Consider the following 26,808-nt stretch of genomic DNA (forward strand, 5'->3'; position numbering starts at 1 on the left):
TTTACCCCCTTTGATTTTAGCAACACAATTTTGCTCTGTCAATTAGGTCTTTCTTATGATGAAAATGCTCACATTTTGACAGGCGAAATTAATCTACACTACACAGTAAAATGTTTCAATTATTAACAATATCAAAGTATTACCTCATTACATTTTCAACTCAAACTGTGATCTGTACATCTGTAACATTTTACGAATATTTATATTTCATTATTTGTATTGTTTTGCAAATAATACATTTGTGAGAAACTTACTTTCATAATTTACGAATCAGAACTCTGAAAACAATATTGAAATTGGACGTCATCAGCTCATTTGACTCCCACTTGCCGCCTCAGCGACAAGTGACAGTTGGTAAAATTCACCTAAGGAAAACGGATGACATAGTACTCATACATTTTATTGATTCTTTTGCTGTTCATGAGCTTAATCTACCCATATTTATCAGTCAGGTAAGGATTTTGTGTGGACATTTCCGATTGGATATCATGTTCCATTTTATTAGCTGCTGTTTACAAATACAACTATCGCTATTTAGGCCATACAGAACATTTGCAAGTAATCTTAGCTGCTGGTTGTCATATTATTTGCTAACATTGGCTAGCTTGCTAACCGTTAGCATGCATAGCTAAAGTGTAACATTAACTTGAGGTAGTCCAGATGTTTTAAAGCTCTTTTAGGTATCGTTCAATTACAGCGTGGATGGGTAGGTATAATGTTAAACAAATAAATAAGAATTCTCATTACTGGTGACAAAATTCCAACTTGATGCTCGTGTTGACTAGACATCACCTACTTTTATACTTAGTTTAACCTTATGCGCGAGGCTCCTCAATGGAGCGGGAAACGAATTTGAAGGGATCCCATCTAACCAAGTTAGCAGGGGTCGAAGAAGAAAGATAACTTGACTTAAAAATGAAATGCCTGTCAGAAACAGACAGAATACAGACTTGGGTGGACTGGTGACTGGATACATATCTAAGTTAACTAATCAGCCATAGGCTTTTGAGTGGCCTTTACTTTTGCCAGCACATTTACTCTGGCATAACGGAATTAGCATGAACTTAATTTTCGCTGGCTAATGTTAAGGGTATCATCTCCAAAGCTACTCATTTGCTAGCTAGTTAACGGACTCACATTCCTCAGACCGTTGCTGACAGCCTAGCTAAGGTTAGTATTGTTAGCTTAGGAACTCAATTGATCTCCAAATTAGTGTATTTACATTGTGATTATTTGAACATTTGAATTGTAGCAACTCAAAGCATTGTGGAATATTTACCGGCTAGATCTGTAAGGTGAAGCAGTGCTTATGACGGACATTTTGTGCCTTTCTTATGTTTCGTCGTTGCTTCTTTACAGGATGACCACATCAGTGGCCTGCAAAGCACTTCATGCATCACCCAGTGGCCAGTACATTTCTGACCCAGTCAGTGTAATTGTCAGCCAAAATGGATGTGTTTCAAATGAGCAAGGCCAGGTTTTGAGCTCTGAATTCAGCCTCTTGGAGATGACAGAAGTTGAGTACTCACACCTACAGCACATCATTCAGTCTCACATGGAAGCGCAAGCAGGTGAGCAGGAGGCATCCAGTGAGATCAGGACAAATTCAGCCGTGTACAGTGAGGACAGGGCTTCCAGCCACCAGCACAGTGAGCCTGATTACACAGCCAACTCTCCACCATCCAGCCCATCAGCATGTCAGACTGACACACAATCATCTTCTGATGTACGATATACCATCTCAGGAATATCTCAAGAAGGAGACATGGACATCCAAGACATCAAAATGGTTTTGATCAGTGATCCTTCTGACAATGTCAGCACTGGAGAGAGGACACCAACCAGCTGTGGTGAGGTACCAGGCTCTGTGCTGGCTAAAGTCAGATGTGCTATGGAGGCATCCAGGGACCGCGTTGAGACGTGTGACAACAAAAGTGGCCCGGTGCTGGAATCCAGGCCCAATCCATCTGCGCGAGTCCGCCTGGAGAAAAGGTTCAACTGCAGTCCTTGTGATGTTTCCAGACAACAGGACTCTCAGTCAGCAGCTCTGAACACGTAAGTTGATTGATAGATTGACTCCATCTTTGGTCCACATGAATAATTTGTGTTAGTTTAAGTATCTATTTTAGTCTATTTTTTCTTGTAATATCTAACAACATAATTCTACATTGTATCTTTCAAGACTTTTGACAATGCTGCAGCACTCTACCGAAACCACTGGAATAGCCATGCACTCACAAACAGACAAGTGGATAAAATCAGACCAGAATCCCACAATTGAGTGTCCCTATCCATACGGAGGGAGTTTCTTCAATGCTGTGGGAACCACTCGTAGTCAGGTAAAAAATAAGGGGGGGGGAGGAATCACAGTAATTCAACATGTTATAAATGTATCAGTAAAATGTGACTGAGAAAGTACAATATAACCATATTGCTCATTGAACAGGGTCTTGGAGGCCTCTCACACATGCATGAAGGCAATAAACATTCAGAGCTGATCATTCCCAAGAACTTCACCTTCAGCTATCGACATGAAAGAGGGACTGATGCCACAGCAAAGGCCCCATGCTTTGTCCACACAGACGCCTCAGAGGCCCAAGTTTGTGTCAAAGCAGAAAGTATGTCTCTAGAATGGCTCTGGTCTTTGCCTGTTGGGATCTTTGATATTTACATTTGATACCCTCTGTTTGTTTTCAGTGCTCTATTCTCAAATGTTTTCTTTTCTTTTGCATTCTCCATCAAATGTCTACTCAGATGTCACAGAGCGTAAGCCCTACAATCTGAAACGGGCGAGGACCCGTGGGTCCCGTGTCCAGGTCCCAGGCATAATCCAGCACTCTGCAGACCCCAGGGTAGTAGCTCCAGGCAAGCCTGGAAGGAGGACGGGCCCCCCCATGGAGACCACTCAGCGCAGGGAGCGCCATAACAGCAAGGAGCGGGACCGCAGGTAACAGGGCCCAAGTCATGCATGAGTGAACACCTGTCTGACGTATATGCTGAAAAGACACGTTCTCTTGTGTGCTTACCTCAATAAAATAAACGTGTGGAACGACAGAAATGTTCAAACAATAAGGCTGTCATACATGCCCTGTAGTTTTTTCAGCACTATATATATTTTCTCTGACCCATAGGAGGAGAATCCGTGTATGCTGTGATGAGCTCAATCTGCTGGTGCCATTCTGCTCCTCAGAGACAGACAAGGCCACCACCCTACAGTGGACCACTGCCTTCCTCAAATACATCAGAGAGGTCTATGGAGATTCACTTAAACAGGTATAGCATACCTACACAGTCACAAATAATTTAGTTGAGTATTTACCCATAGATCTGTCACAATTTGTACATAATCGCCTGAATGCGATTATTTGAGCTGACTGCAATCATGCTTTTTTGCATTGTTTCCATTAATTTGTTTAAAAACAGAAATGTCACATTTCCTCATTGTTTAACACTGTTTGAAGTTTGACTGGCGCTCTTTGAATGACGTCATCTCCTTGCGCCTCCTTCCTCTGCCATGGTTTAATGGCACATGAGTGGAGAATTAGCACCACCAACTGTTTATCTTAATGCGCTTAACATCTAATATTCACCTGATCACATTTCAATGATCTACTGACATTGACATCATGGATTTAGCTACAAAGCCAAACACCACAGCACCGCTGTATATATTTAAAATGAAATTGTTATTTATGTCAAATCTGCCCTGTGCAATTTTTTTGCAAAACCTAAAGAACCTACCGAAATGTAATTTCTATTTTTTTATGTTGCAATGTTCAATGCCAATAAATGGCTGTTCTTCATAAGGTTTATGTGTATTATTAAACTATGATTCGGCTTATACCCTAATAGTGGCATAAAATGAACAGGAAAGGACGATTAAATCGTTAATCACAATTATTCGTATGACAGTTCATCGTCAACCAAAATGTTATGATTCTGACAGCCTTAATTGCCCTTAATTAAAAGTAGGATTTGGAAAGAGATGTGCATCTTTCAATTATGTTCATTTTTTAAATTGTCTAACTAATTGACCAAATTTATTGAACAATCTTTCAAAGCAACTTAAGTATGAAATTCATTACAACTGCATACCTAGTTGTAATTTCACTTTAAACCAGAGTTAAGCATTCTGAGCATTGGTACAAGGCTTTGGAAGAACAAAGCCATCAGCAGTGAACAAGCCATTTCAAACAGTGAATTAACACATTTACAAGTAATTTATTTTTAGTATGGTAAAGTAACACATTTATAAGTAACTCAGTCTACATAACAAAGCTCTTCATGTGCATCCCTCATCTTCTGTCTCCTAGGAATTTCAGAGCACCTTCTGTGGTAAGACAGGAGTGCGCATTAAGCCCAGTGCTGCGACCACAGGCCTGCACACCCATCTCGTTGACACAGAGGCAGAACCCCACAGTGCACCCTCACACGAATGACTTGATATGCAGCAGCTGCAGCAACTACCAACATGAAGTTGGTCACCAATACCTTCCCAGACCAACTGCGTCCCTTCCTTGTATGTAATGTTAATTTATTTGTTTCCCAGCAATCTATTCTTATGTGCTGTGGCACTATTTCTTTTTGTAAATATCAAGTCTTAATTTTCGTGGGCAGACGTAGAGGTCATGTGGCTATAGTGTTTGTTTTTAGATTTGGTCTGTTATTTAAAATGCCTCTCCTTTCTTATTTTGTGTACTCCAAAAACACTCCTATGGATCAAGTTCTAAGGAAGGAGGGGATAGCTGTTCTTTTTATATGTCTGTACATGATTGTGAATTGTCCACAAGCTTCCATATTTTACTCAACTTTGTAACGCTTCTTTTGGAGAAGACAAGCAATTTCTTAAAAACATCTACAGATGGCAGTATTTCTCCATTGAAAGTCTAATTTTCTTATCCTCTGTGATGGAGTAACTTTTTTGTGGCGAAAAAGAAACTGATACTGTTATTGTTACTCACATTGTTACTAAAATCATACTTTTGTCTTAATTTATGAACCTGTACAGTGAATTAATAGACTTAATTTGTGACATGCATCTTTAAATAAGAATGCACATAACCTTTTGAAAAGGCATTTATAAACTTCCACTATCTGTAAATAGTTAACAATGATGTGTTTGTATTTATGGCCACAGGGCTAAGCTCTCTTCTATTTAAACAGTTGTTCCAGTCTGTTTATTTCTCAATGTTTCATACGTGCATGTGTTTGCATTGCTGTGTTCACAACTGAAAATAAATTTATTTTAGTCATTAATGTGGCAAAGACCTAGAGTATTACTGTTGATGGATACACTTGAGCTGATAGACTTGATTACTTGAGAGTGCTGTTTTACTGAAAAGTGGCTTTATTCAATATTTCTTACAACATGGTGCTATAGCGTCTTACTGTACATACAAGTCACCCACAAATAATAAATAGTATTTAAAATCATGTATATTTAATAGTTACAGCACCAGTACATAGTGGAGATGGTGAAAATTGCCGAAAAAAGTGAAAAAGCCCACGATTCGCCAATGACTTGCAGTACTTACAGACGCTGAAGCATCTGTAGAGACACTTCCTTGTTTTATTTTGGAACCATTTTCAAGGGGGATTTGTTTCATAGAAAGTAAAAACAACAACAATGACAAAAAAAAACAAATAAGTTTTGTTTCATTAAACTAAACTAGCTTGATGAAAAATATGGTGGGTGCAGTAATATACAAAATATCTGAACACTTATTTCTTCATGTTCGTACACAAAGCAGGGCTCACTGATGTATGTATGCTAATTTTCACTCTTATGTTTAACCATTTTCTGTGTTTTTGCCCATACTTTGAGGTAAAACTCTTCTGGTTGAAGTGAAAAAACCTTTGAAGCATGTGTTTACTTTTGTAGCACCTTGGTGAAGAGTTAGTCTGCCAACAATCACTGCTATGAAGCTTTAAAGGCGCTTCAGAGGGCAGAAAAAGATGAAAGGAACAAGTAATCTCTTTTTTTTTCCAGGTTTTTTTTTTACACATCCATATACAAGGTGTTGGATTTGGAATGGTTAGTAACCACTTCTCCATTTTGTTGAGCTGTCTTTTCTGTGTGGAGTAAACTTGTGCTGGCACTCAGAGCGTAGTTGATGAAATATCGCCATGCCGATGTGATGGGCTACCTTTATGTCCTCTTCTTAGATGGAGTTTCCATTTCAAGTCTCACTTTTCCAGGCCTGTTCTTCCCAACAGTCATGATGTTCTCTCTTCCATGATCTTCTACCTCTCTTTTTGAATACATTCTAAAAAATAATTTTTCTCACCTCCTCTTTTATTGTTCCTGTTTGGGTTTAAAAAAAAAGGATTTCAAAGTGACCTCTGTCTTTCTTCTCGATCTCACTCAGCTTTCTCCTCTCCCTAGGGTGGGGATGGGCTGTCTCCAGGCTGGGGTGGGGTGAGGGAGGGGTGAGGTTGAGTAGGCCTAATGGTTCTTGGAACTGCCGGTCTTCCCGGCCACAGACGCCCCATGGCAGGCGGACGTGTCGCAGATCCCAGGCGGGCCCTGGTGTCCGGTGCGGCCCGTTCGGCCTGCTTCTCCTGGCTCTCCCGCATCTCCGGGGGCACCATCACGCCCGTCTTTAACAATTCCATGCACTCCTGTCAGACCTGAAGACAAGACATAGAGGATAAGTCACTGAATAATACCCATCCAAGACAAATACACCCTACACTTATCAGCAACTAAATTGATAATGTATTACTACAACAATATGGTTGATGTGTAGGTTAGGTAGCATTCTTCATAGGTGCTTGTCATGTAAAGCCACTAGGCACTGACATACCCTGCTCTCCTTGGTCTCCAGGTGGCCCATCAATTGCCTTGCCAATTGTTCCCTTGTCTCCTTGCTCTCCAACAGCACCTGTTGAATACCACATAGGTCACAAACAGTTACCAAGCAATAATAATCAGCCAGAAAGTCATCAAACAGCATAAATGTAAATGTTACTTAGACAGTTTAATTAGCATCAGTAGTGCATAGTCTATGACCTCATGCTTGTAGCTACACTGAATGCATATGAGGTTTTGAGTTTGTCTTGAGTTTAGCTCTGGCTCCATTGTTTAGGTCACCTCTGGGGCCGGGGTCACCCAGGTCTCCGGGAAGGCCTCTGTATCCTGGAGGTCCACGAGCTCCGGGGTGTCCGACGGACCCAAGCTCTCCTGGTGTTCCTGCTTGGCCAGCTGGGCCAGGGCGGCCAACTGCTCCTGGAGCAAGGGGCCTCCTCAGGTTGGCGGCCAACTGCGCAATCTGATCTAAAAGAGAGAGAGAGAGAGAGAGTGTGGAACGGCATGGCCAATCTGTGTGAGGAAATGAGTCTTTGATGAACAGACCGAGTTTTACTGCCGCTGGAGAACAATGCAGGGTTCTCACCATCAACCATTGATCCACAGAGCTCCCTGATGAGCTGCTCACTGGCCAGTTTCCCCTGGAAGAGTAGCACAGATAGACAACGTAAAATGAATGGCTACCTCTCTTTTTTCCAAGTCATGTATAAGTTTCTAAGAAATATAGTTAGAAACAAAGAAATTGTTAAAAAGGCAAATTTAAAAAGAAAGTACTCACAGGCACGCCTGTCTTTCCAGCGATGCCGGGCCGGCCCTGCTCTCCTTGCAGTCCCATCAGGCCTGTCTTTCCTGGGCCTCCTCTGGCTCCCATCTCTCCCTGGGGCCCTGACACGCCTTTAGGCCCCAGCTCACCACGCTTCCCAGACTGCCAATCAGAGGGCATCAGAACATCAAAAACTACAAACCTCAGGTCCCTCCTTCAAACCCACTCAAAACACACCAGAACATATGATGAAATATTAAATCGTTGTTTTTTTTTCAGGCCCTAATGTTATCTCGAACATGCTGCCAAGCAGAAAAGAAGCAGCTGCTTTAATAGGCCCTCTCATGCTGAAGCTCCGCAGGAGAGGAACTTGTTTGGCAGAGTAGCGGGAGCAAGAACCGTTATAAGAAGCCCATGAGTGAGTCGCTCTGCGGCCCCTTGGCCCAGGAGTGGGCGGCTGTGTGGAGCGTTCTCACAGGATAATTAGGTGAACAATAACAACGCGAGACAGAGCAAAAAAGCGAGCAAGGCCCATCAGAGAGCTTGCTGTAATTACATTAATTGAGCAGAAAGCTTTGCTGCCATGTTGCATGATTCCCCACATCCTCCTCCCCTCCACTCTCGCTTCGTTCCCCTGACGAAATTGTGTTAAGAAAGCTAAAGAAGCAATCCATTAGAATAATTTAATCCAGTTAAACCTGGAATGTGCCCTGGAATCTCTGTGAATTAGTTCCCAAAGCTGGGGCTTGAAGATAGTCGGCAAGAGGCTGAGAGCCTGTTGAATATCCACACGTGAGGGTAATTTAATATTCCATTAAAAAGGATGGCTGCATGTACTCGGTACTGGGAGAGAACACCTGGATGTGTTTTCAGTGCGAGGGGCTAGAGATTATGAGTGTGTGTGTGTGTGGAAAACGTACCTCTCCTTTTTGTCCAACAGGGCCAAATGGACCCTGAAATAGTGAGAAATTAAAAGTTTATTGTACCATCTGTGCTTTAGTCAGATCACTGCGTTGCCATTTTATACCAATAAAATCAGCCAAGTCTAAAATTCAATCAAAAATTTCAGTTGGTCAGAGCAAATAAAAGTCTGACTTACAGGCTCGCCATTTTCTCCTGGCAAACCATCACTTCCGGCCACACCCTGAAACAGGAAAACAAAGAGATTTGACAGAGTTCATACAAGCTTACTCCACAAAGGCTTCACTTTAGATCAAGGGTCAGACAAAGGTCATTTCTGTCACTTTGGCATTCAATACGCGAAAACGCAAAAAAAAATCAACAGCTCATTACCATATCTCCTTTAGGGCCAGATGCTCCAACAGGACCCTTTAGGGATGGGAAAGAGAGAGAGAGAGAGAGAGAGAGAGAGAGAGAGAGAATAAATAGTGAATACAGTTCAGTCAGGAGTGCGGCTAGTCCTGGTAGAGGTGGTCGGGCAGGTTGTGTGCCGTGAGTGTGTGGAGATGGAGAGGAGCACGGCGGCTCTGGAGCCCTGAAGCGGGCTGTATAAAGCTGGGCTTTGTTCATGACCCAGCTCCCTGAACAGGAGGGGGCTTTGTTGGGAGAAGGCTACCTCTCCTCAGAGCGCTTTATGAAAACACAACTCAGGGTAGACGACTGGGGGGAGAGAGGGAAGGTGAGGGAGGGGGGAGGAAGATCAGGCGCTTGTCTTCTTTCATTTCGCTGTGTATTCGTGTCTGTTCTGCGCACTCTATGTGCGATATGTTATCATTGCCATTGTGTCTTGGATCTCTGGTTGTGCTGCCGTGTTTGTCTGACTGCGGGTATATCTGGAGCAGTTATTCAGGTGGTTGAATTTTATCTTTTTTTCATCCTGTCGTGTTCTGTATATCAAGTATCAGACACTCAATGTACGAGTTGAGTTTTTGCTAAAAATAAGAAGACAGGCACACTGCCACAGCAACGTGGTTGATGCCAACATTTTTGGCACATAATGTGGATACCACTGAGTTTAGGGAATCCAAACCTATGTCATACCTGTTCCACAAAATCCTACGCACTACAGTATTTATAATATTCAAGATACAAACACATTATATACTGTATGTTTTGTGTGTTTCAATTAACTGATTCAGTTAACGAGTTATTGTCATCTGGTTTAAGAGATTATTTCATTTTTTCAGCACATTGGTTGATTGGCACACCACTAATTATTTATTATGTATTTTTTTTATAAATATGTATTATTATACTAACACTATTACACAACACATTTTTTTAATTCTATTTATTTTATCTAGTAGTATATATAAATGTGTTAATACCGTGTTCACTTGTGAATCTCAGTGTTTTTGTGCAGGTTTATGTGTATTTTGTGATTTATGTGAATTGAATTGTGAATCTATCTATCGATCGATAGACTGTGTGGATAATGACCTGAATCTATTAGCATGCCGACTGAATTAAATACTGTGAAATGTTATATACCGGTATATAAATATATTTCTCTGTCAAACTCACACAGATGTGTCAGAACAGTTTCACCCCAACATCTCACTTCATTATGATGTCTCATTTTCAAAACAATTACATAAGGTCCTTGACAACAGCTTTTTTATCCTCAGGAAATAACAGGCATTGATTTCAATCAACAGTCCTTTGTGCTGTGTGCCAGTTACCTGTAGATTATTGACGTGAGATGTCCAAAACGTAAATTTGGGAATTTGACAGGGTTATTTACTGAACTATTAGCAGTGATACTGTAATTAAGGTCATACTTTTTAACATTTCTGTGTGTCTTTTGCTTTTTGTGAATATTTTGGTTGTCTGGCTCGTCATGTCTAGTTGTTAAGACGTTCCTTCCCTTGTCTCTAATGTCCTTTGTGTTCCTTGGACCCATGACGTCAGGTCTGATTGTACTGAGAGAGGATCCTATGGGTATGACTTTCAATCACTTTACTTTTGATACGGCATGATTGGACTCTGTGTGCCGTCTCTCTCCAGCATCTATGCTTATTAAACTAAGCATTTTTCTCCAACCTATTCAAGACATCTTATTTCCTCTTTCCTCTTATTTCCATGACAATATGCACTCTCTAAGAGCTACCATCCAGACAATCTAGGACATTTCAAGGCAATTCTACAATTTTTTTTCCTAACCAAAATGGACAATACAGCAAGTGAAGCATTCAATGCCATACCTGAAACACTTTCTGTCACAAATCTTTAGTGCGCATTTCTTATGCTGATGAAAACAAAACTGCTGTATGGTTATTGTTAAATTTAATTTTTTCACTAGTTTGATGAAAGAATATTAAAGATATGGCCAAATTGATTTATGACTTGTTCACAAACCCAACACATTTCACATCAACTCACCCGTTCACCAAATCCTCCTCTGATTCCCGTTGGCCCAGGAAGGCCAGGGTCTCCAAGGGCTCCCTTGACTCCCTTTGGAGAGTAAAATGGACTTTCAGAGAGTAGCATAAAAAACCTCAACTATTGGAGTTAATTGTGGCATTATTTGATCTTTTACAGTTGAAAAAAGTGATGAGAAATGACACAGATGAATACTGCTGTTGTGTTTCTATTGTTTAATGTAGTTAACTATACCATAAGAATCACCTAGCATAGCTACCCACACACTTCTTAGTATTTACCAGGATGTGTCATGCCAGCTGATATACTTTACCTGGTAGCCTTTTGTGCCGTCATGTCCCATATTTCCCACTGGTCCAAGGCCACCCTGTAAAACAGATAAGGAGTACCCATGAGGTCTAATCATGGAAGGGCAGGGAAGACATCAGCCACTTTCCCCTCATTAACTCCTGCCACTCTTCCAGGCTTCTGACTGTTCTCTTCTTGCTAATTCTCTTCCTTCGAAAAATGGCTTGGCAGAATGAAAGACAAATGATCAAACGTGGTGCTTTGACTGACTCCATGTGAATTTATTCTCACAACCAAATAGCTCTCTCATAACAGCTTTGTTTAACTACGTGATGTGAGCCTAATGAAAGAACAGCCTTTCGTATGCCAGGTGATCTTATTCCCCAGCGAGGTCCTATCATCCACATGTAGCATGTGGCGTGACTTAGTTACTTATGAGAATGAAAACCTAGTGTTGACATGAGATAAGAGTGTATAGACTGATGGAAGAAAATGTCAACATGCGGCACCGGCTGCTCTGTTGGTTCTCACTGGGAACAGCGGCCTCTGAAGTGTTTTATCTTCATCTGACTGCCTCAACAGTTTTCTCCCTGTCTCTGTGAGAATGTGTTGGTGGGTTTTTGTGTGTGTGTGTGTGAGTGTGCGTGTGTATGTGTAAGAGAGTGAGAGATTGTGTGTGCATGTACACGTGTGTGTGTGTGTGTGTGTGTGTGTGTGTGTGTGTGTGTGTGTGTGTGTGTGTGTGTGTGTGTGCATGTGTGTGTATGTGTATGTGCTAGGGGACAGGGCTAAGCGCTCAAAAGAATGTGATCATATTCATGTGTTGCTAAGCAACAATTTAAGTCCTCACCCTTCATCTTATGATTAATCACAAAGAGTAGTTTTTATGAAGCTAATCAAGACTAATTGTCTTTCTGGATGGGCTGTGCCAATAGACATGTTTTTATGGAGACACCAGAAACTAATCATAGATGAATCCTGTCACAATTCGCAACTGCAGACAATCTTCTTTTGTCAGCAATGATGAGAATGATAATGAAGAATGATTAAGACATGTACATGACGAGAAGTCAAAGTAATCATGTTTTGAATTAAACATCTTTGAAAAATAAAAAGGCTTGAAACTTTATTCAGTGACATGGAAAAATGTCAATGAACGGAAAATACCTTTCATACATACAAGCTTATCTTAAATATAGCAGTGTGGAACTCATGTCATGTCCTCATAACAGCATTGCTGGTGAATCTAACACGAAAACATGTTCAATGCATCATAAAGCAATGGAGAAAAAGGCCACTCCTGAAAATGCCCATGTCCTACGCTTGACTCCACATTCAGGCTAAATAGAGTCCATTGACATAACTGTCAAGTTAACATGACTAAAATCTGTGAGCCACCTCCACCGCTCGAACACACACCGATAAGACTTTTGCGCAGCATTTTGAAAACAGGACTATGTTCGCACCATAGAGATAAGAAGTTCAGTTACGCAGGCACTGACCCGCTGAAAATTAAAACGCTGACTGGTATAACTGCTATGAGTAGTGAGCCGCACAGTGTGAACAAGGCAGTCTCTCACTCGCACTGTGCGGCAGTTAGTCTATTGGAGCTGTATTATTAGATTATTATTTGAAGCGATTGTGTAAATCCTTGAGATATAGTGACACTTAGTGAGATATAGTGTCACTTAGTGAGATATAGCATCAGAACCAGTGGCCGGCTCCCTTGCTGTCCAAATGTTATGTAGCTTAACCTCTGTGGGGATTGCATCATCTTCTTATGGTCAATCTTACTCTTTTTGCACAGTTTAGACTGCCGTCGTTTATTTGAGACATTTCTACCCTACAACACATTCTAAAGACTTATCCTCAAATAATCCTGAGAGGGTAGATAGGTGTTTTATGTCATTGAATTTAAAAGTAGGGAACAGACACCCATAACAAATGATCTAACATTATCAATGGGCTTCATCCCTCTTCTATCTTCACACTTTGCGAACAAAAACGTGGAGGTGCTACTGTTGTCTAAGTATAGACTGCTAAAAAGATGCCCAGCTGTTCCCTCTCTCTGTGTCTCTGTGGTAAGTGTGACCACAACATATGGCTCCAACCTGTGGGGTAACAAACTGACCCCCCAACAACAACAACAACAACAACCAAATTACCTCTTAGATTTCTCTGTGTATTATACAAAATATTTCACAACATTAACTACATTATGCAGCATACACTTCAGGGGTTTAAAGTGGGTAGTCTAGGTAAAAGTTTACTGGCCCTTAGAGTTCAATAATGATGCTTAGATTTCCATAATGATGCTATAGTGGCAAGTCTTTGGAGTCAGAGCCTCAGGCTTATTGTGAAGTTTCCGACTGAGTGTTTGGTTTCTGTGCATACTTACCACCACACCTCTGGGTCCAGGCTCTCCCCTCGCTCCTGGAATTCCAATGTCACCCTGTTGGAAGAATTAACATCTGCATAAACTGACAGATAGGACACATATTATGCTAAAGCTCATGGCTTGGTGGATCATATTGTTTCTGGTTAGTTTCGTCATTCACAGTTTTTGCAGTGTTAAAGGCCTTAAGAGACATGGTGTATTATAAATCCAATCATGACAGAAATCATTGCAATTGAGCCCACCACATATATTCACCCCACAATGACTAAAGCATCAGATACATACAGGAATACCTGGCTCTCCAGACGGTCCTGCTTCTCCCATCTCTCCAGAGTCACCCTGCCACGAGGGAAGAGGACGGGGGTCAGATTCAGAAGATGCAATACATTATCCTCACTTACTTCTCTGTCCTGCTATTGACATCTCTATTGTATCTTATGATCTGTCTCCTTGTTGTAGTAGTGACAGTATTGTGCCAACATCAGTGCTTTGCCTTTGCCAATATTTTGTGCCAGTATTGTGGTGCCTACATTTTTTGTTAGATTTCATGCAAGATTTGGTCATATCTGATTGTGTTGTGTCTCTGGCTCTGATTATATCTCGTACTCTATGATGCCCCTGTCCTGACTGAATCATTACTTGTGCATCACTGTTTATCCGAAACATGAATTTTCACTCGCACTATATAAACTGAAGCAGCAGCCGGGAGCCATTTTCTGCTAAAGCATCTCTGAGCATGATGCTAATTGTCATTACATTGTCATGCTAATTGCAGGTTCCATTGCTAATTATATTATTATATTACACACAGTCTGTACGGCATTGGCAATTTCTAGCTTGTGATTGTTACAGCTAAAAGATATTCAGAAGTTTCTCTCAGTAAGAGCACTCTGATTGCATCAGCTCTCACAGTATGAAGTCACAAATGTTATGGCTTCTCTGTGCGCTCATTGTTAAACACTGATTATCCACAAATGAGCAAGTAATGCCCCTGATCATTACTCACAAGTCCTCCTTTGGCTCCTTTTCCTCCAGCCCTTCCTTGTAAACCCTGTAATATGCAATGACAATACATCACATACAAACAAAAACATCTGTCCAGATGGCAGCAGAAAAGATACACAGTATTTGTTTGTCAATGTCATGTCAGTGTTTTCGCTGAAAGGAAGACCTCCAACCAACAGCAGTAAATATACTGTGTATATACTTGTTTTTTTGAAGGGAGGAGCGGTGAAAAGAGGTATACTTACAGGCAGGCCGTTGGGCCCTTTCTCACCGGGCACTCCATGTCTTCCAGCATCTCCCTGGCAACACAAAGAAGCGCTGTGATTCTCATATCAAGCAGACTCCACTGGAAAACACAACAGACAATTTGAGCTGTGTCTCCGTCAAGGTGGGAAAATGCACAGCTTACCTTCTCTCCATCTAATCCCTGAGTGCCATCCTTGCCGTCTCTGCCAGGAATGCCCTGTGCAAAGAGAGAGAGAGAGAGAGAGAAAAAAAAGGGAAAGTGCTTATTCTCTTCCTACAAGAAAATGGCTTACCATTTGTTTGTTTGTAAGTCTGTTTATGCCCTAAGTCAGAGAAAGGTTCTGAGGTTCTTACGGGCTCCCCCTTGGGTCCTGATGGCCCTGGGCCTCCCTTAGGCCCGATCTTTCCCTGAAAAAAAGAACGAACACAGGATGTTTAGGAGCTTTTTCCCAACAAGATTTTGCTTATGCTAAATTAGATTAACACGATCTGCCTCAATTAACCCCTTTGAAGCACCCTCAGATATGTATGGAGGGAAATGAGATGACAAGCTTACAATCTCTCCTTTTGGTCCTTTGAAACCCTGTGGTCCTCTCTCACCAGCATCTCCCTGGAATCATCAAATGACAGACACACAGGTTTTTATTGCTGAGAGTCAGCACAACCTTCACAAAACTTGCAAATGCAATGCGATGTGAATATTGTGCGTTGTGAGCCACCATGTTCCTCTAAAATGAAAAACCACAAAATACAAACACAAACAAACACTCACTGTTTTGCCAATGATTCCAGGAGGGCCATGTTTGCCCCTGAAGCCAGGCATTCCCTATGAAGACAGCAAGGCACATACATTCAGCCATAGCATCACCAACATGATGTATTCAGTTCATAAGATATACTACAAGTTTTACATTCAATTCTTTAAACACTAGCTTCATAGCATGTTACATGGAAACACGGCTTTCAAATGCTCAAAGAGATCAGTGAAATGTAACACGGATTTAAACTCACCCTGTCCCCAACTGCCCCCACTGGGCCCTGCAGTCCTCTTAGACCTCTAGGACCCTGAAATGACACAGTGTGAGATTTATTACAAACTGGGCTAAACCATCACCATCACCACCTACTTATGGCAAAACCCCACAGATCAATCCATCTGGACTTCCATCCAGAACAAAGAGCGATAAAAAGCCCAATCTGAAGATAATGAGATAGGCCACCCCAAATGTTCTCAACATGCTTGCCCACTACTGTCCTGTCATTCCACTCAGGTGTAGGTGAGTACATTCTCAATTGCAACCCGAGTTGAGAACACCTGTGGATCATGCTGTCTAGACAGGCTCTACAGAGAATAGCAGCACTCTGGCTGAAGGGCAGTTCTAGCATTTATTGTCATCATAGAGCAAGAGGACAAAGATGGGATGGGGAAAATGAGAGAGAGAACTAAAGAGAAGGGGGAGAGGAAAAGAGAGAGAGAGAGAGAGAGAGAGAGAGAGAGATACAGAGTTGGGGAGAAAGCCAAAGAGAGGGAGAAGAGAGAGTGACAAAAAAACTAAAGAATGAATACCTGGAGACCCACTGTGCCTGGAATACCTGGAGGACCAGGGGGACCTGAGTCACCCTGTGAGGAGAGAGGGGATGACGAGCATTGTTAAAAAAAGAAAGTAGAGAGAGCGAGAGAGATCATGGCAGAATAAATGTGAAATCCTCTGGTGAAACAAAAGCCTAAGGCTTTGCAAAAAATGGATGCACGGTAAACCAAAACAAAACAATGAGAGCATATTTTTACCCTAGAATGTGAAATCTGTTGTGTGTGTTGTGCAGGTGAGGCATTTACATGGACATATGCATTGTACATTCAATATATATATATATTCAATAATAAATCTGTCATGGTACATTTCTTTATGTAGCACTATTCAAGTGTCACATGAATGTATTTCTGCATATAAGCACCAATATACACACAACCTACACTGTGGTTATGAACTTTAGATAAGCTGTGATTATGTGCCTCCCTCAGTAAGTGAAAATTGTCTTCAAACTGACTTTACTGGGACAGTCAATATTTAGATGTGTTGAATAAAAAGCATGCATGTCTTGGAGAAGGTTGTTGATGATGGGTCCAGTAAGTTTATGGAGTCCCACAGGGAAAATCTAGATTATAGCTCTAGCTTGTACCTTTTGCCCTTGCCACACCTTGACACTCTTACCCTGCCCCTCTCATGTGTCAAAGAGGAGGCATGGCACACACTATATTCTCCTTAAATGACCTGCTCACAAAATGTGTGAGGGAGAGTAGACATATTCACTGGATGTCATCCTGGGTAGATGCAAATGATGATGAATAATAATGCATGGAGCTGTAGATCCAACTGCCGGTCAGGCACAGATCCCGTAGAATCCCCAGACATTGAGAGGCAACATCCCATATGGGCTGAGTGAATGATTTCACTGAGATGAGATGTCCTCTGTCTGGTTGAGCTTAGTGGCCTCCACACTCTGCCCTCGATCCAGAGCCGGAGGAGTTTCTCATAAAGTCGAGCTGTCCCTTATGTCCCTCACATCCCCCAGGTGACTTCACTCATCTCCAAACCTCGGTAATCTCACCTTCTCTCCGTCTTTTCCAAGCTCTCCCTTGTCTCCTTTGTGTCCGGTGTGACCCTGAAGAAGAAAGCAGATTGAAAGATAACTAAATCTGGCTGATAACAGTGGATTTATCCCAGATAAGAAGACACTGAGTTTGGACAGCAATGAGGATGAGAGCGTATTAAAAGTGGAGAGGCACCTTGAACCCTGGCATTCCAGGAGGACCAGATGGGCCATGTGGACAAATGGCTGGACACTGAAGAGAGGAATAAGGAAAATAACTTTAGTAAGGATAACTGGTCCAGGACATCTATAGCATCTATAGCATTTTTATTCATTTATGTGTGTCCATGGTATATCTCAATTCCCACTGTGACGTGGAAGTACTAAATTGACACATAGCTTGAAATGTAATCACATAAATGTTCAAATCATACAAAACAACTCACCAAAAGATCACCGCTGCCATCGGGAAGTGCCCCTGGAAGACCCTGAAAATGAGATTTTATTAATTAAGGAATATCGGAAAGTGTCCCTTTACCCCACTTCCCCTTTTATATCACACCAAACAAAACCTTGTTTACTTCACCTGGATTGAAGTATGATCTTTATCCACAAGATGGCAGTACCATAGTGGACTCAGTACCATAGTGGACTTTTTGAATAAGGTAGAATAATGTGCGTACTGGGATATTATATAAGGTCTTTGTAAAAGAGCTGTTCAAGTAAGAAACAGTGTACACTCATACATGTCGTTCACTGTTTCAGTGCCAGAAATATGGCATCTGCTCTGCTAGACACTTACTGGGGGTCCATCAAGGCCTTCTGCGCCGGGAAGTCCTGGAAGACCCTCTGGTCCCTAAAAAGAGAAGAGAGAGGCAATTATGTCATAGAATCTCATGAGTGTATGTGTGGGTGTGGGTGTGTGTGTGTGTGTGTGTGTGTGTGTGTGTGTGTGTGTGTGTGTGTGTGTGTGTGTGTACATTCTTTGATTATGTAGTAATGCCTAATGTCAATCAGTAATACCTTCCCAAATGTTCCTAGTCTTGCAATTTCATAAAAATTAAAATCATTGACACTGAAAATATTTGTACACTAATTCACCACTGCTGTAATGAACAACAGATATCAATGAAACGCCTTTTAATATCATACATATTAAACATCTACACATAGTTACCATACAAATGAATTCCAGTATGAATAATGAATGCTAATCACACGCCTCTGCTTCACTGGCATAGAGGGGAGAAAAAATCACACCAAATCAGAGCTGATCCCTCCCCTTTGAACTCTTCTTTTATGCTTTTTGATGAAAGGGCTTCAAGTGAAATCATGCCAACCGGTCACTCAGGACCCCATTTAATCAGCCCTGACTCTCGAAGGGGGGGGCTTTCCCTCACTTTACAACCCTGAATGATAAAAAATGGTGACAGAGTGCCAGCGCACTCATGGAATATTTAAGCTCCCATGATTGCTCCGTCTCTTTTCTACCTATGATGTTTCCATCATTTATGGAAGAGGGATGACTGCTCTTCAATCAGGCTAAGCCTAGAGAAGACAAAGCTGAAATCCCACTTCTGTAACAGAAACTTGTCTTAAGGTGTCAGTACTGATGCACATCATTCATTATATACATCCAGTGCACCAACGCCACAAAGAGGCTGTGCTATGTTTATTACGATGGGTATGAAACATAAGTAAAACCAACAGTATCTTTTTTTTCTTATTAATGGCATTCAAATACAAATTATATACACCAATGATTCATACTTAACAAGGGTCATTGTTGAGAGAAAAATCATAGTCATTTGGGTTTTGATGAGTTGATTGATTGTATTGATAACACTAGTAATATTAAAACTAAAATCATAAAGCTGTTAAAGTCAAAACTCAGGTACTTACTGTTGAACCCTGAGGTCCTACTCCGCCTGGCAGTCCATTAGCTCCTGGTAGCCCCTAGAAATGTCAAATGAGACATGGAAACACACACACACACACACACACACACACACACACACACACACACACACACACACACACACACACACACACACACACACACACACACACACACACACACACACACACACACACACACACACACACACACACACACACAAGCCAGCATATCATCAGTCATCTATAGCCTGTTCACACCATAATCTAAATGTTGTCGGGCAAAGTGATGGCATTCTGCTGCGCTCAAGAGCGCATACTCACTGGAGCTCCTGATCTCCCCCTGCCCTACGGAAGACATGGAAAGGGTCATGAGAAAAACATTAAGGAGAAACTAAGGTATACTTGCACGAGTTATACAACTAAAGCTTTGGAACAAGAAGAGTTTTACAGATAAAGCTCTGGATATGTGTCAGGAGGTCAAATGTGGCAGTGAGTGTAATGTGGAAATGTGTACTGCAGTTTCAACTTGACAGGAGTTTTTGGTTTGTGGTCTGAAGGCATCAGTAACAGTGAATATCGATAATGTGTCTTTGACATTGCACCCTCATAATCTTCTTTCTGGAAGCACTCATTTTTTTTAGTTAATGGTACTCTCATACTAAGTTACCAAAAATAGCCTAATTCCTCGGCATGAATTGTCACCCAATTATATCCTTCTATGTGGAAAGGGCAAAGAATGTGGCATCTACATGCTCTGGCCACCAGGTTACAAAGCTGTTAGCCTAAAATCTTAAGCAAAACATTGTAACCAAATGTGGTGTAATGTGGTGAGACACTGGATGAATATGACAGACACAGGGGAAGGTGTCATGGTTTTGATAGAGATTACCTAAACGTATACACTACATCAGTGATGTCTGGGGTAGTGCTCTGAGTGGGTAAAAGCATTTGATTGAAGGTAAATTTGAAATGAGCGGTTACTTACAGGTGGTCCGGCTGGTCCTGGAGGTCCGGCTTCCCCCTAGAGAAACAAAAAACAAACACGTTTTAGAAAAAGAGTCTGGTCTGCCCTGTCTCTGTGCAGCACACAAGAGTGAAACGAGGTCAAAGTAAAACATTTTCACATCAACTTTTATTTGGACTGATTTACAATTCCAAAGACCATCCAAACCCCATACATATAACATATGCATCTCTCTGGGCATCCCAGAAAAGCCATGCACAGCTTTGTGTTTTTATTCATTGACTGGTCATGTGATTGTCTATTGACTAGCTGTGCTTTTGATGAAAATGACACATTTTTATGCGTAATGTTGTAGTGACCTGACATGACCCATGACAAGAGAGGCCAACAGGGTAATGACACACTGAACAGTGCTAAATAGCACGCAGGTGCTGGACAGGGTCATGTACATAAGGCCAAATGTGCAAATGTTTTCACACTCAATACTGATTACCCAAAAGATAAATTACAAAGATATAGTTTGCTGACTGAGACAAGGCACTGATTGAAACAATGAATATTTGTCTGAGCATTTCGCTGTATAACAGTGGAGTGTTGTTCTGCATTTTACCTTTGGACTTACTATCTGCAGTGGAGTAATTCTATGACAGTGATATTATTATAGACTACACACAGTTGTATCATTGTATTTGAAAAATATATATCAATTGCTTTCACTACCAATACTTTAAAATGAAAAAAAAAACACACAGAAAATAATTATTCACTACATCAAACAATAAGATAAATAATCATAAATAGTGCACTTCCTTTTAAAACCCATTAATGTCTTTTAGATCATTTGTTATAAAATGAAAGCAGTCTTGTTTGAATAAAAGTAGTGTTTTGACAGCATTGTTAAACACTGAGATATATATTTTATGTTTTATTTGTTTTGGTGCCTGGTTTGAATGAGCTCTAATAGAATGTAGTGGCGGTAGGAAGTGTCTTTGAGAGGCATATCTGGCCCTACCCTCCACCCCCAGCCCTCCCTGATGTCAGCTGTGTTTGGAGTGGCTGTGTGGTGAGAGGAAGAAGGGCCCTCTCAGCCACATAACACAGGGGTGCCACGGCAACCTCTGCCCCTGTCCTTGGAGTGTTAACTGAGGAATGAGCAAGCTGTAGACATACACACAAACACAAACAACCCTCACACATAAACACACACACACACACACACACACACACACACACACACACACACACACACACACACACACACACACACACACACACACACACACACACACAGAGAGAGAGAGAGACACACACACACACACACACACACACACTCACACAGAGACACACACACACACACTCACACAGAGACACACACACACACACACAGAGACACACACACACACACACACACACACACACACACACACTCCCTGAACAGTGCAACCCATTTTAAACCTTGATGAATGATTTTCCTAATTTGGACCTCTTAAAGCGCAGGAGAATTTTCCCACCCGCAACTGTTATACTACAAAACCATTTTTTACTCTCAAATCTGTGTCACGGGGTAGCTCTGTCCCTTAATGCTCACCCTATAAGAACCTGCATGCCAGCCAAGAGGTATCAAACTGATTCAGTTTAATTGTTTTGGGGCAAATTTAATCTAGGCAATTAAGAGAGCAGGTAAACACTCATTCCCAAATCAGCTTGATCCTAATCTCATTCTAGGGCAGATAGACCTTTCTAGGAGAATTTTGTATGATGTCTCTCCATTGCTCAACTTTAGTTCAACCACAACAATGTTCTGTGTTGTATATTATGCTCAGTTATCGCTGCATTTCACATTTAAGTGTCCAATGAGGTGTTGAACTGGAATGCTTGTGAAAAACTCAAGCAAAGGGATTAGAATCCCATCTGTCGACGAGCTAAAGCAATTTACCTGTCTCCTTATCCTCCCCTGCAGACAGACACACCATCATCTAAATCTGCCTGCCTCATGGGATAATATTTTCACCCTCTTCACAAAAACGATGCCTTGGCTTCCAAAGCTCAAGCTTAGCTTCATGCGGGGAAGCTTCTGCATTCCGCACAAGATTACGGAGCACGGTTTCCAGTGCTAGATAAATCCGACTGAAAAAGTCACACGATTCCTCATTAAAAGCATTTCCCACAATGAGCCCAGAGGGGCTTGACAAATCCAGCCCGACAGGCCGGATGGCAAACACAGTCGCCACGCAAAGTGTCTAACAACCGGGCCTTGCTGTCAGAGTTCAACTCGAGTAGACCTTCAGGGGGCTTCCAGAAAATCCTCCACACAGACCACACCACTTAGAGGGCATGAGGGAGGGTTTATGCAGAGAGGCACATTTGCCCTTCTTAAAATGTCCTCATCGGCAGAAGGAGGCCAGTTACAGCCCTATGAAACGGCACGCTATCACAGTTTGTGTACATTGGTTATGTACAGGTGTTACATTAGAAAGGGTAGGGTACGCCAATGCAAATGTTATGAATGAGTGTGCATGAATATATGTAATTACTCATACGTATGTCTATGATATCAGTGCCAATATGTGCGTCTCTTAAACAGAGCTTGCAGATAGCAGACAGCTTGTATTTCAAGGGATCATAAACTACAGCAGCACATCATGGGATCGCTGATCACAAGGAGCATAACGGCACTGAGTGAAACTTACTAATAGTCCAGGAGGTCCATCAATCCCAGCAAGGCCATCAGAACCGGTCAATCCCTGCAAACATTCAACAGAATATTAGTTAGTACACTCACAATATATTATGGATAATAATAGTAACATAACATTTATTTGTCTTAACACTGATGATGTTTTCAGGCTATATTGAACACAATATGTACAGTTGTGACTGGTCTTGTGATTAAACTGTCAGCCTGTATAAAGATGTAAGACTGAGTATGTACATGCATGTGTATGAGTTGAGCATGTGTGTGTGTGTGTGTGTCTGTGCGCATTTCTTTTCTCTTTCATTCCCAATGTCTGATCCCACTTCCTGTCATGTAGACTATGTCACATGACAACCTGTTTCTCATGATCACTTACGTCAACTCCAGGCAGACCAGGCAGTCCTGGGCTTCCGGCTGTCCCTGGCTTTCCAGGTTGACCTTTAGGCCCCTATAAGACCACATTGAAAATGTTCAGTGAGTTATACTATAATGGATGGATAATTAACATTATAATGGATATGCAGTAACCTATGACACTCGCATTGTGTGTATATAAATATTGCATCACCTGGTTTGAATAGTTAAATATATGGGTGCTATACACCCTCTTCCACTAAAATATATTAGATAGACTCCTTTGAAAACGGACTAAAACATGGCAAGCAAAGCTGAGGATACTTACAGGCTTTCCAGCAAGTCCAGCTGGACCAGGTTTTCCCTGTCATCAGAACACAGAAGAAAAGACAGGTGACTTTACATATGCCATTTGAGTATCTCAAAGTAGAGATGATGTTCCCTTCCATTCTTTGATGTCTTGTAGTTTGCTATTTTTCTATTTTGTCTCGAGTGCCTACTTTGCATGCCTCCCTCCAAAGACGGTTACAGCGGCTTCAGACAACAGCTACCTGATGTGATGTCCTTAAGATCACCTCATGCGTCAATCAAAAGCAAATCCACCCAGCATGGGATGGGGAACGATAAGCACAATTCCAAGGAATTGTACATTTACTAACATGATTTACTAATCTCTGTGGTATGTTGCTAATAATGCACAGCACCGGGAAGAGCTTGGATACACAAGATGGGGGGTTGGGGTCTAAAGTGTTCAAAAGCAGGCAGGCTGTAGGGGAAAGCAAACAGTGGCAAAGCCAACCTGCTGGGTAGGGGTTGGGATTGGAGGTGAGGGACGGGAGAGAGGAGGTAGGGGAAGGAAAGGGAGGGGTGGAAATTTAAGAAGGCCCCCATTTGGCTTTCAGGACCGCATGAATGAGTCCTCTGTCAGTCCAGGCATTCACATTTGGGTGAAATGGTTTTAATTTGCTGGAGCAACATCAACTGTTTTCTTTATGAATTCCCTGGAAGGTCTCCTATTTTGGACATAATAGTCGTATTGATAGGTGGAAAAAACCTTCAGCAATTTTTTTAAGTTAAATCCTTAGTGTGATACCCCTTTGACAAATGGAAATAAGGATATGTGATAATCAGTTTAACACTAGTTAAGATAACCAAATTAACTGTAATTCCCACACTTCTTTGGGTGCTTTGACTTGTTCTATCCCAAAGCAGTAATGCACGTATGCTACAACTATGCCAACTCACCTCAAGCACCAAACAACAGTTAGCCTTTGATGATGTTGCCATGGGACCTCAGGTGGGGGTGGAGCATTATGATTTATGCGAAGGAGGAGCGCTGAACTAGATAAAATTGGACCTACTGCAGTCCATTTGACCAGATCTCCGATACCAGAGAAATAATTATGTCCAACTGCCTATGTCTTTCTGTATAGTAACTGGACATTTCAGATTAGTATTCATCTTCATCTGATGTTGGCGTGCAGCATTTTTATGTAATAAACTAAACTAAATAAATGACTTAATTAAAAAACCTGGCAACCAACTGCTCAAGACTATTTTTGCCTCTTTTTTTTACTTAATAAAGTAAATGTACAGTATATCTAGGGCTGAGAGAATCCTAAGATGTTTCCACTAGGGGCATCACAGACAACAGACTGTTTTAACACTCTATCTCCAACTCCATAAAAGATTCTCCCTGGCCACTCACGTCTGTGCCATCTGTCCCTGCGGGTCCTAGGGGGCCTGGAGGTCCTACTGGTCCACGAGGTCCAGGTCTCTGAAAAACAACATATGAACACATACAAATTATTTCTACAAATTCGAATCACAAATGTAAAGAAATAACTTCATAATAATTAAAATGATGTATTATTAATGGCATCTTGGGTGGTTTATACTTGTTAATTTCCTACACTCCTGCATTTCATAAAAACATTCTGAAATCTGTAGAAAAATATTCTGTTTTGCTAATCCAATGGATAATATGTAATGCTATAGAATTGCTGAGTCCTGTTAAAAGACAGAATAACAAGACCCCCAAATATTAAAAACCATTGCACATTAAATTATGCACAAAAATAAACATATGCTACAGCACTGGTGTAAATGAACAGTGGACATCTATTAGATTATAAGATAATATAAGAGACTTTCAACCATTTTATAAGGAAAACCTGTGCAGTGATGCCAAAGGCGCCAAATTACGCATGCTCCAACTACAGTTGAAAAAATTGTTGCTTTAAAACATTTTGTTAACCATAAAACTTTCTTATTCTGTATATGCATTTAGGAAAGCCTTATTGGAATAGCTCCGGTGTATCCCAGCACATTCCAGGCGGAAGGTTGAGGGAACAAAGGTGTCATTGTAGGGAGGCCAAAGATCTGCGCACTACATTCCTCAAATCCGTTTACACTTTCACAAATCAACTAAAGACCAGAATAAAAACTCAATGGCCCTATGGTAGACACATTACAATAACATAAACCAACCGTACACCATTCTCAACCATACTTTCAGACTGACATTACCAATAAACTATTCAAAAGTAGTTTAGTCAGCAAACATGCTCATTGATAATCCACTTGTAGGTCTCCAAAACTTTGAAGATGACATAGAGCACGTAATCAATATCACATCGCACGCTTGTTGAACACAACAGAAGTGGGCTACATCTATGCCTCTGCGCAATTCCAAGAACCCTGTCAGACATAATCAGCGATGTTCAATTCAACGCTGGCGTCGCTGAACAGTACTGAGCGCTCGAAAGGCCATCACCCACCTGGGCAAGGGATGATGTCAAAAGCTGGCATAGTAAAAATAGTCCTAGAGCTGAGAACATAGCCATGGCTCCTGTCCTCCCCTCAGCTCCAATTTACGGTGAAAAAATTGAACCCTGTTCCCGTCCTCTTCGCAGACTCTCCCCCCCGGCTTTTTGTGACGGACCGCTACTTCTCCTTACGGCGTGCGGCTCCTGAATGAGTTTCACGTTGATTCCAGATAAACCCGAGCCTCCAGCCGAAGGGGCTGAACTCAGTCGGGCACAACCTGGTCGATGGGAGAAAGGGGGGTGGGTGAGGATGGGGAGAGGAACTGAGGGGAGTCAGGCGGAGGCTGTAGTACTACAGACCAGTAAAAAGTAGGACGCGCTCAAGGACACGGGATGTCAGTTGGTCACAGCTGACTAACGAATAGGATGGGTGAAACCAGAGCCGTTTGGGAGTGCTGAAACTTTGAACCTCCTAAAATGTACGTCTTAAGCTGCTCCTTTAACAAAAACCCGTCTGTTTACCTCGGATACAGCTCTAGCAACTTGTGGTTTTAATACTGCGATATCCTTTGAAAACGCATATTATGGATCCATACTTTATCCCAGGCCCCACGTACAAATGGCATATGAAGTGACAGAACCTGGCAATGAAAGATTTCGCCTGTATTGAAGGACATTTACAAGTC

At 41.6% G+C, this 26,808-nt stretch overlaps 2 protein-coding genes across 4 annotated transcripts; one reads left to right on the plus strand and one right to left on the minus strand.

The window, feature by feature from the left end:
- The first annotated feature begins 73 nt into the window (after positions 1 to 73).
- On the plus strand, positions 74 to 5,264 carry LOC105899018 (transcription factor-like 5 protein). Of its 3 annotated transcripts, none has more exons than XM_031566400.2 (7): positions 74 to 452; positions 1,360 to 2,055; positions 2,183 to 2,339; positions 2,447 to 2,618; positions 2,755 to 2,947; positions 3,132 to 3,273; positions 4,314 to 5,264. In XM_031566400.2, exons 1-7 carry the CDS (start codon positions 421 to 423, stop codon positions 4,437 to 4,439), a joined length of 1,518 nt encoding a protein of 505 aa, XP_031422260.1. In that variant the 5' UTR covers positions 74 to 420; the 3' UTR covers positions 4,440 to 5,264. The 3 variants fall into 3 exon arrangements, with proteins under 3 accessions (XP_031422260.1, XP_031422261.1, XP_031422259.1); XM_031566401.2 differs by having other exon boundaries at positions 441 to 1,170; XM_031566399.2 differs by lacking the exon at positions 74 to 452 and having other exon boundaries at positions 1,186 to 2,055.
- Positions 5,265 to 5,329: 65 nt separating this feature from the next.
- col9a3 (collagen, type IX, alpha 3) lies at positions 5,330 to 26,733 on the minus strand. The gene is made up of 32 exons (XM_031566398.2): positions 26,135 to 26,733; positions 25,063 to 25,131; positions 23,683 to 23,718; positions 23,377 to 23,448; positions 22,996 to 23,049; positions 20,327 to 20,362; positions 19,663 to 19,686; positions 19,345 to 19,398; positions 18,245 to 18,298; positions 17,889 to 17,930; positions 17,639 to 17,695; positions 17,461 to 17,514; positions 16,418 to 16,471; positions 15,862 to 15,915; positions 15,623 to 15,676; positions 15,407 to 15,460; positions 15,205 to 15,258; positions 15,014 to 15,067; positions 14,850 to 14,903; positions 14,606 to 14,650; positions 13,885 to 13,938; positions 13,600 to 13,653; positions 11,227 to 11,280; positions 10,914 to 10,985; positions 8,865 to 8,900; positions 8,671 to 8,715; positions 8,492 to 8,524; positions 7,587 to 7,733; positions 7,395 to 7,449; positions 7,094 to 7,276; positions 6,807 to 6,884; positions 5,330 to 6,630 (listed from the first exon to the last, which is right to left on the minus strand). Exons 1-32 carry the CDS (start codon positions 26,198 to 26,200, stop codon positions 6,446 to 6,448), a joined length of 2,037 nt encoding a protein of 678 aa, XP_031422258.1. The 5' UTR covers positions 26,201 to 26,733; the 3' UTR covers positions 5,330 to 6,445.
- Between the last annotated feature and the right edge of the window lie 75 nt (positions 26,734 to 26,808).

This window comes from Clupea harengus, chromosome 4 (genome assembly GCF_900700415.2).
Source record: "Clupea harengus chromosome 4, Ch_v2.0.2, whole genome shotgun sequence".
NCBI lineage: Eukaryota > Metazoa > Chordata > Actinopteri > Clupeiformes > Clupeidae > Clupea > Clupea harengus.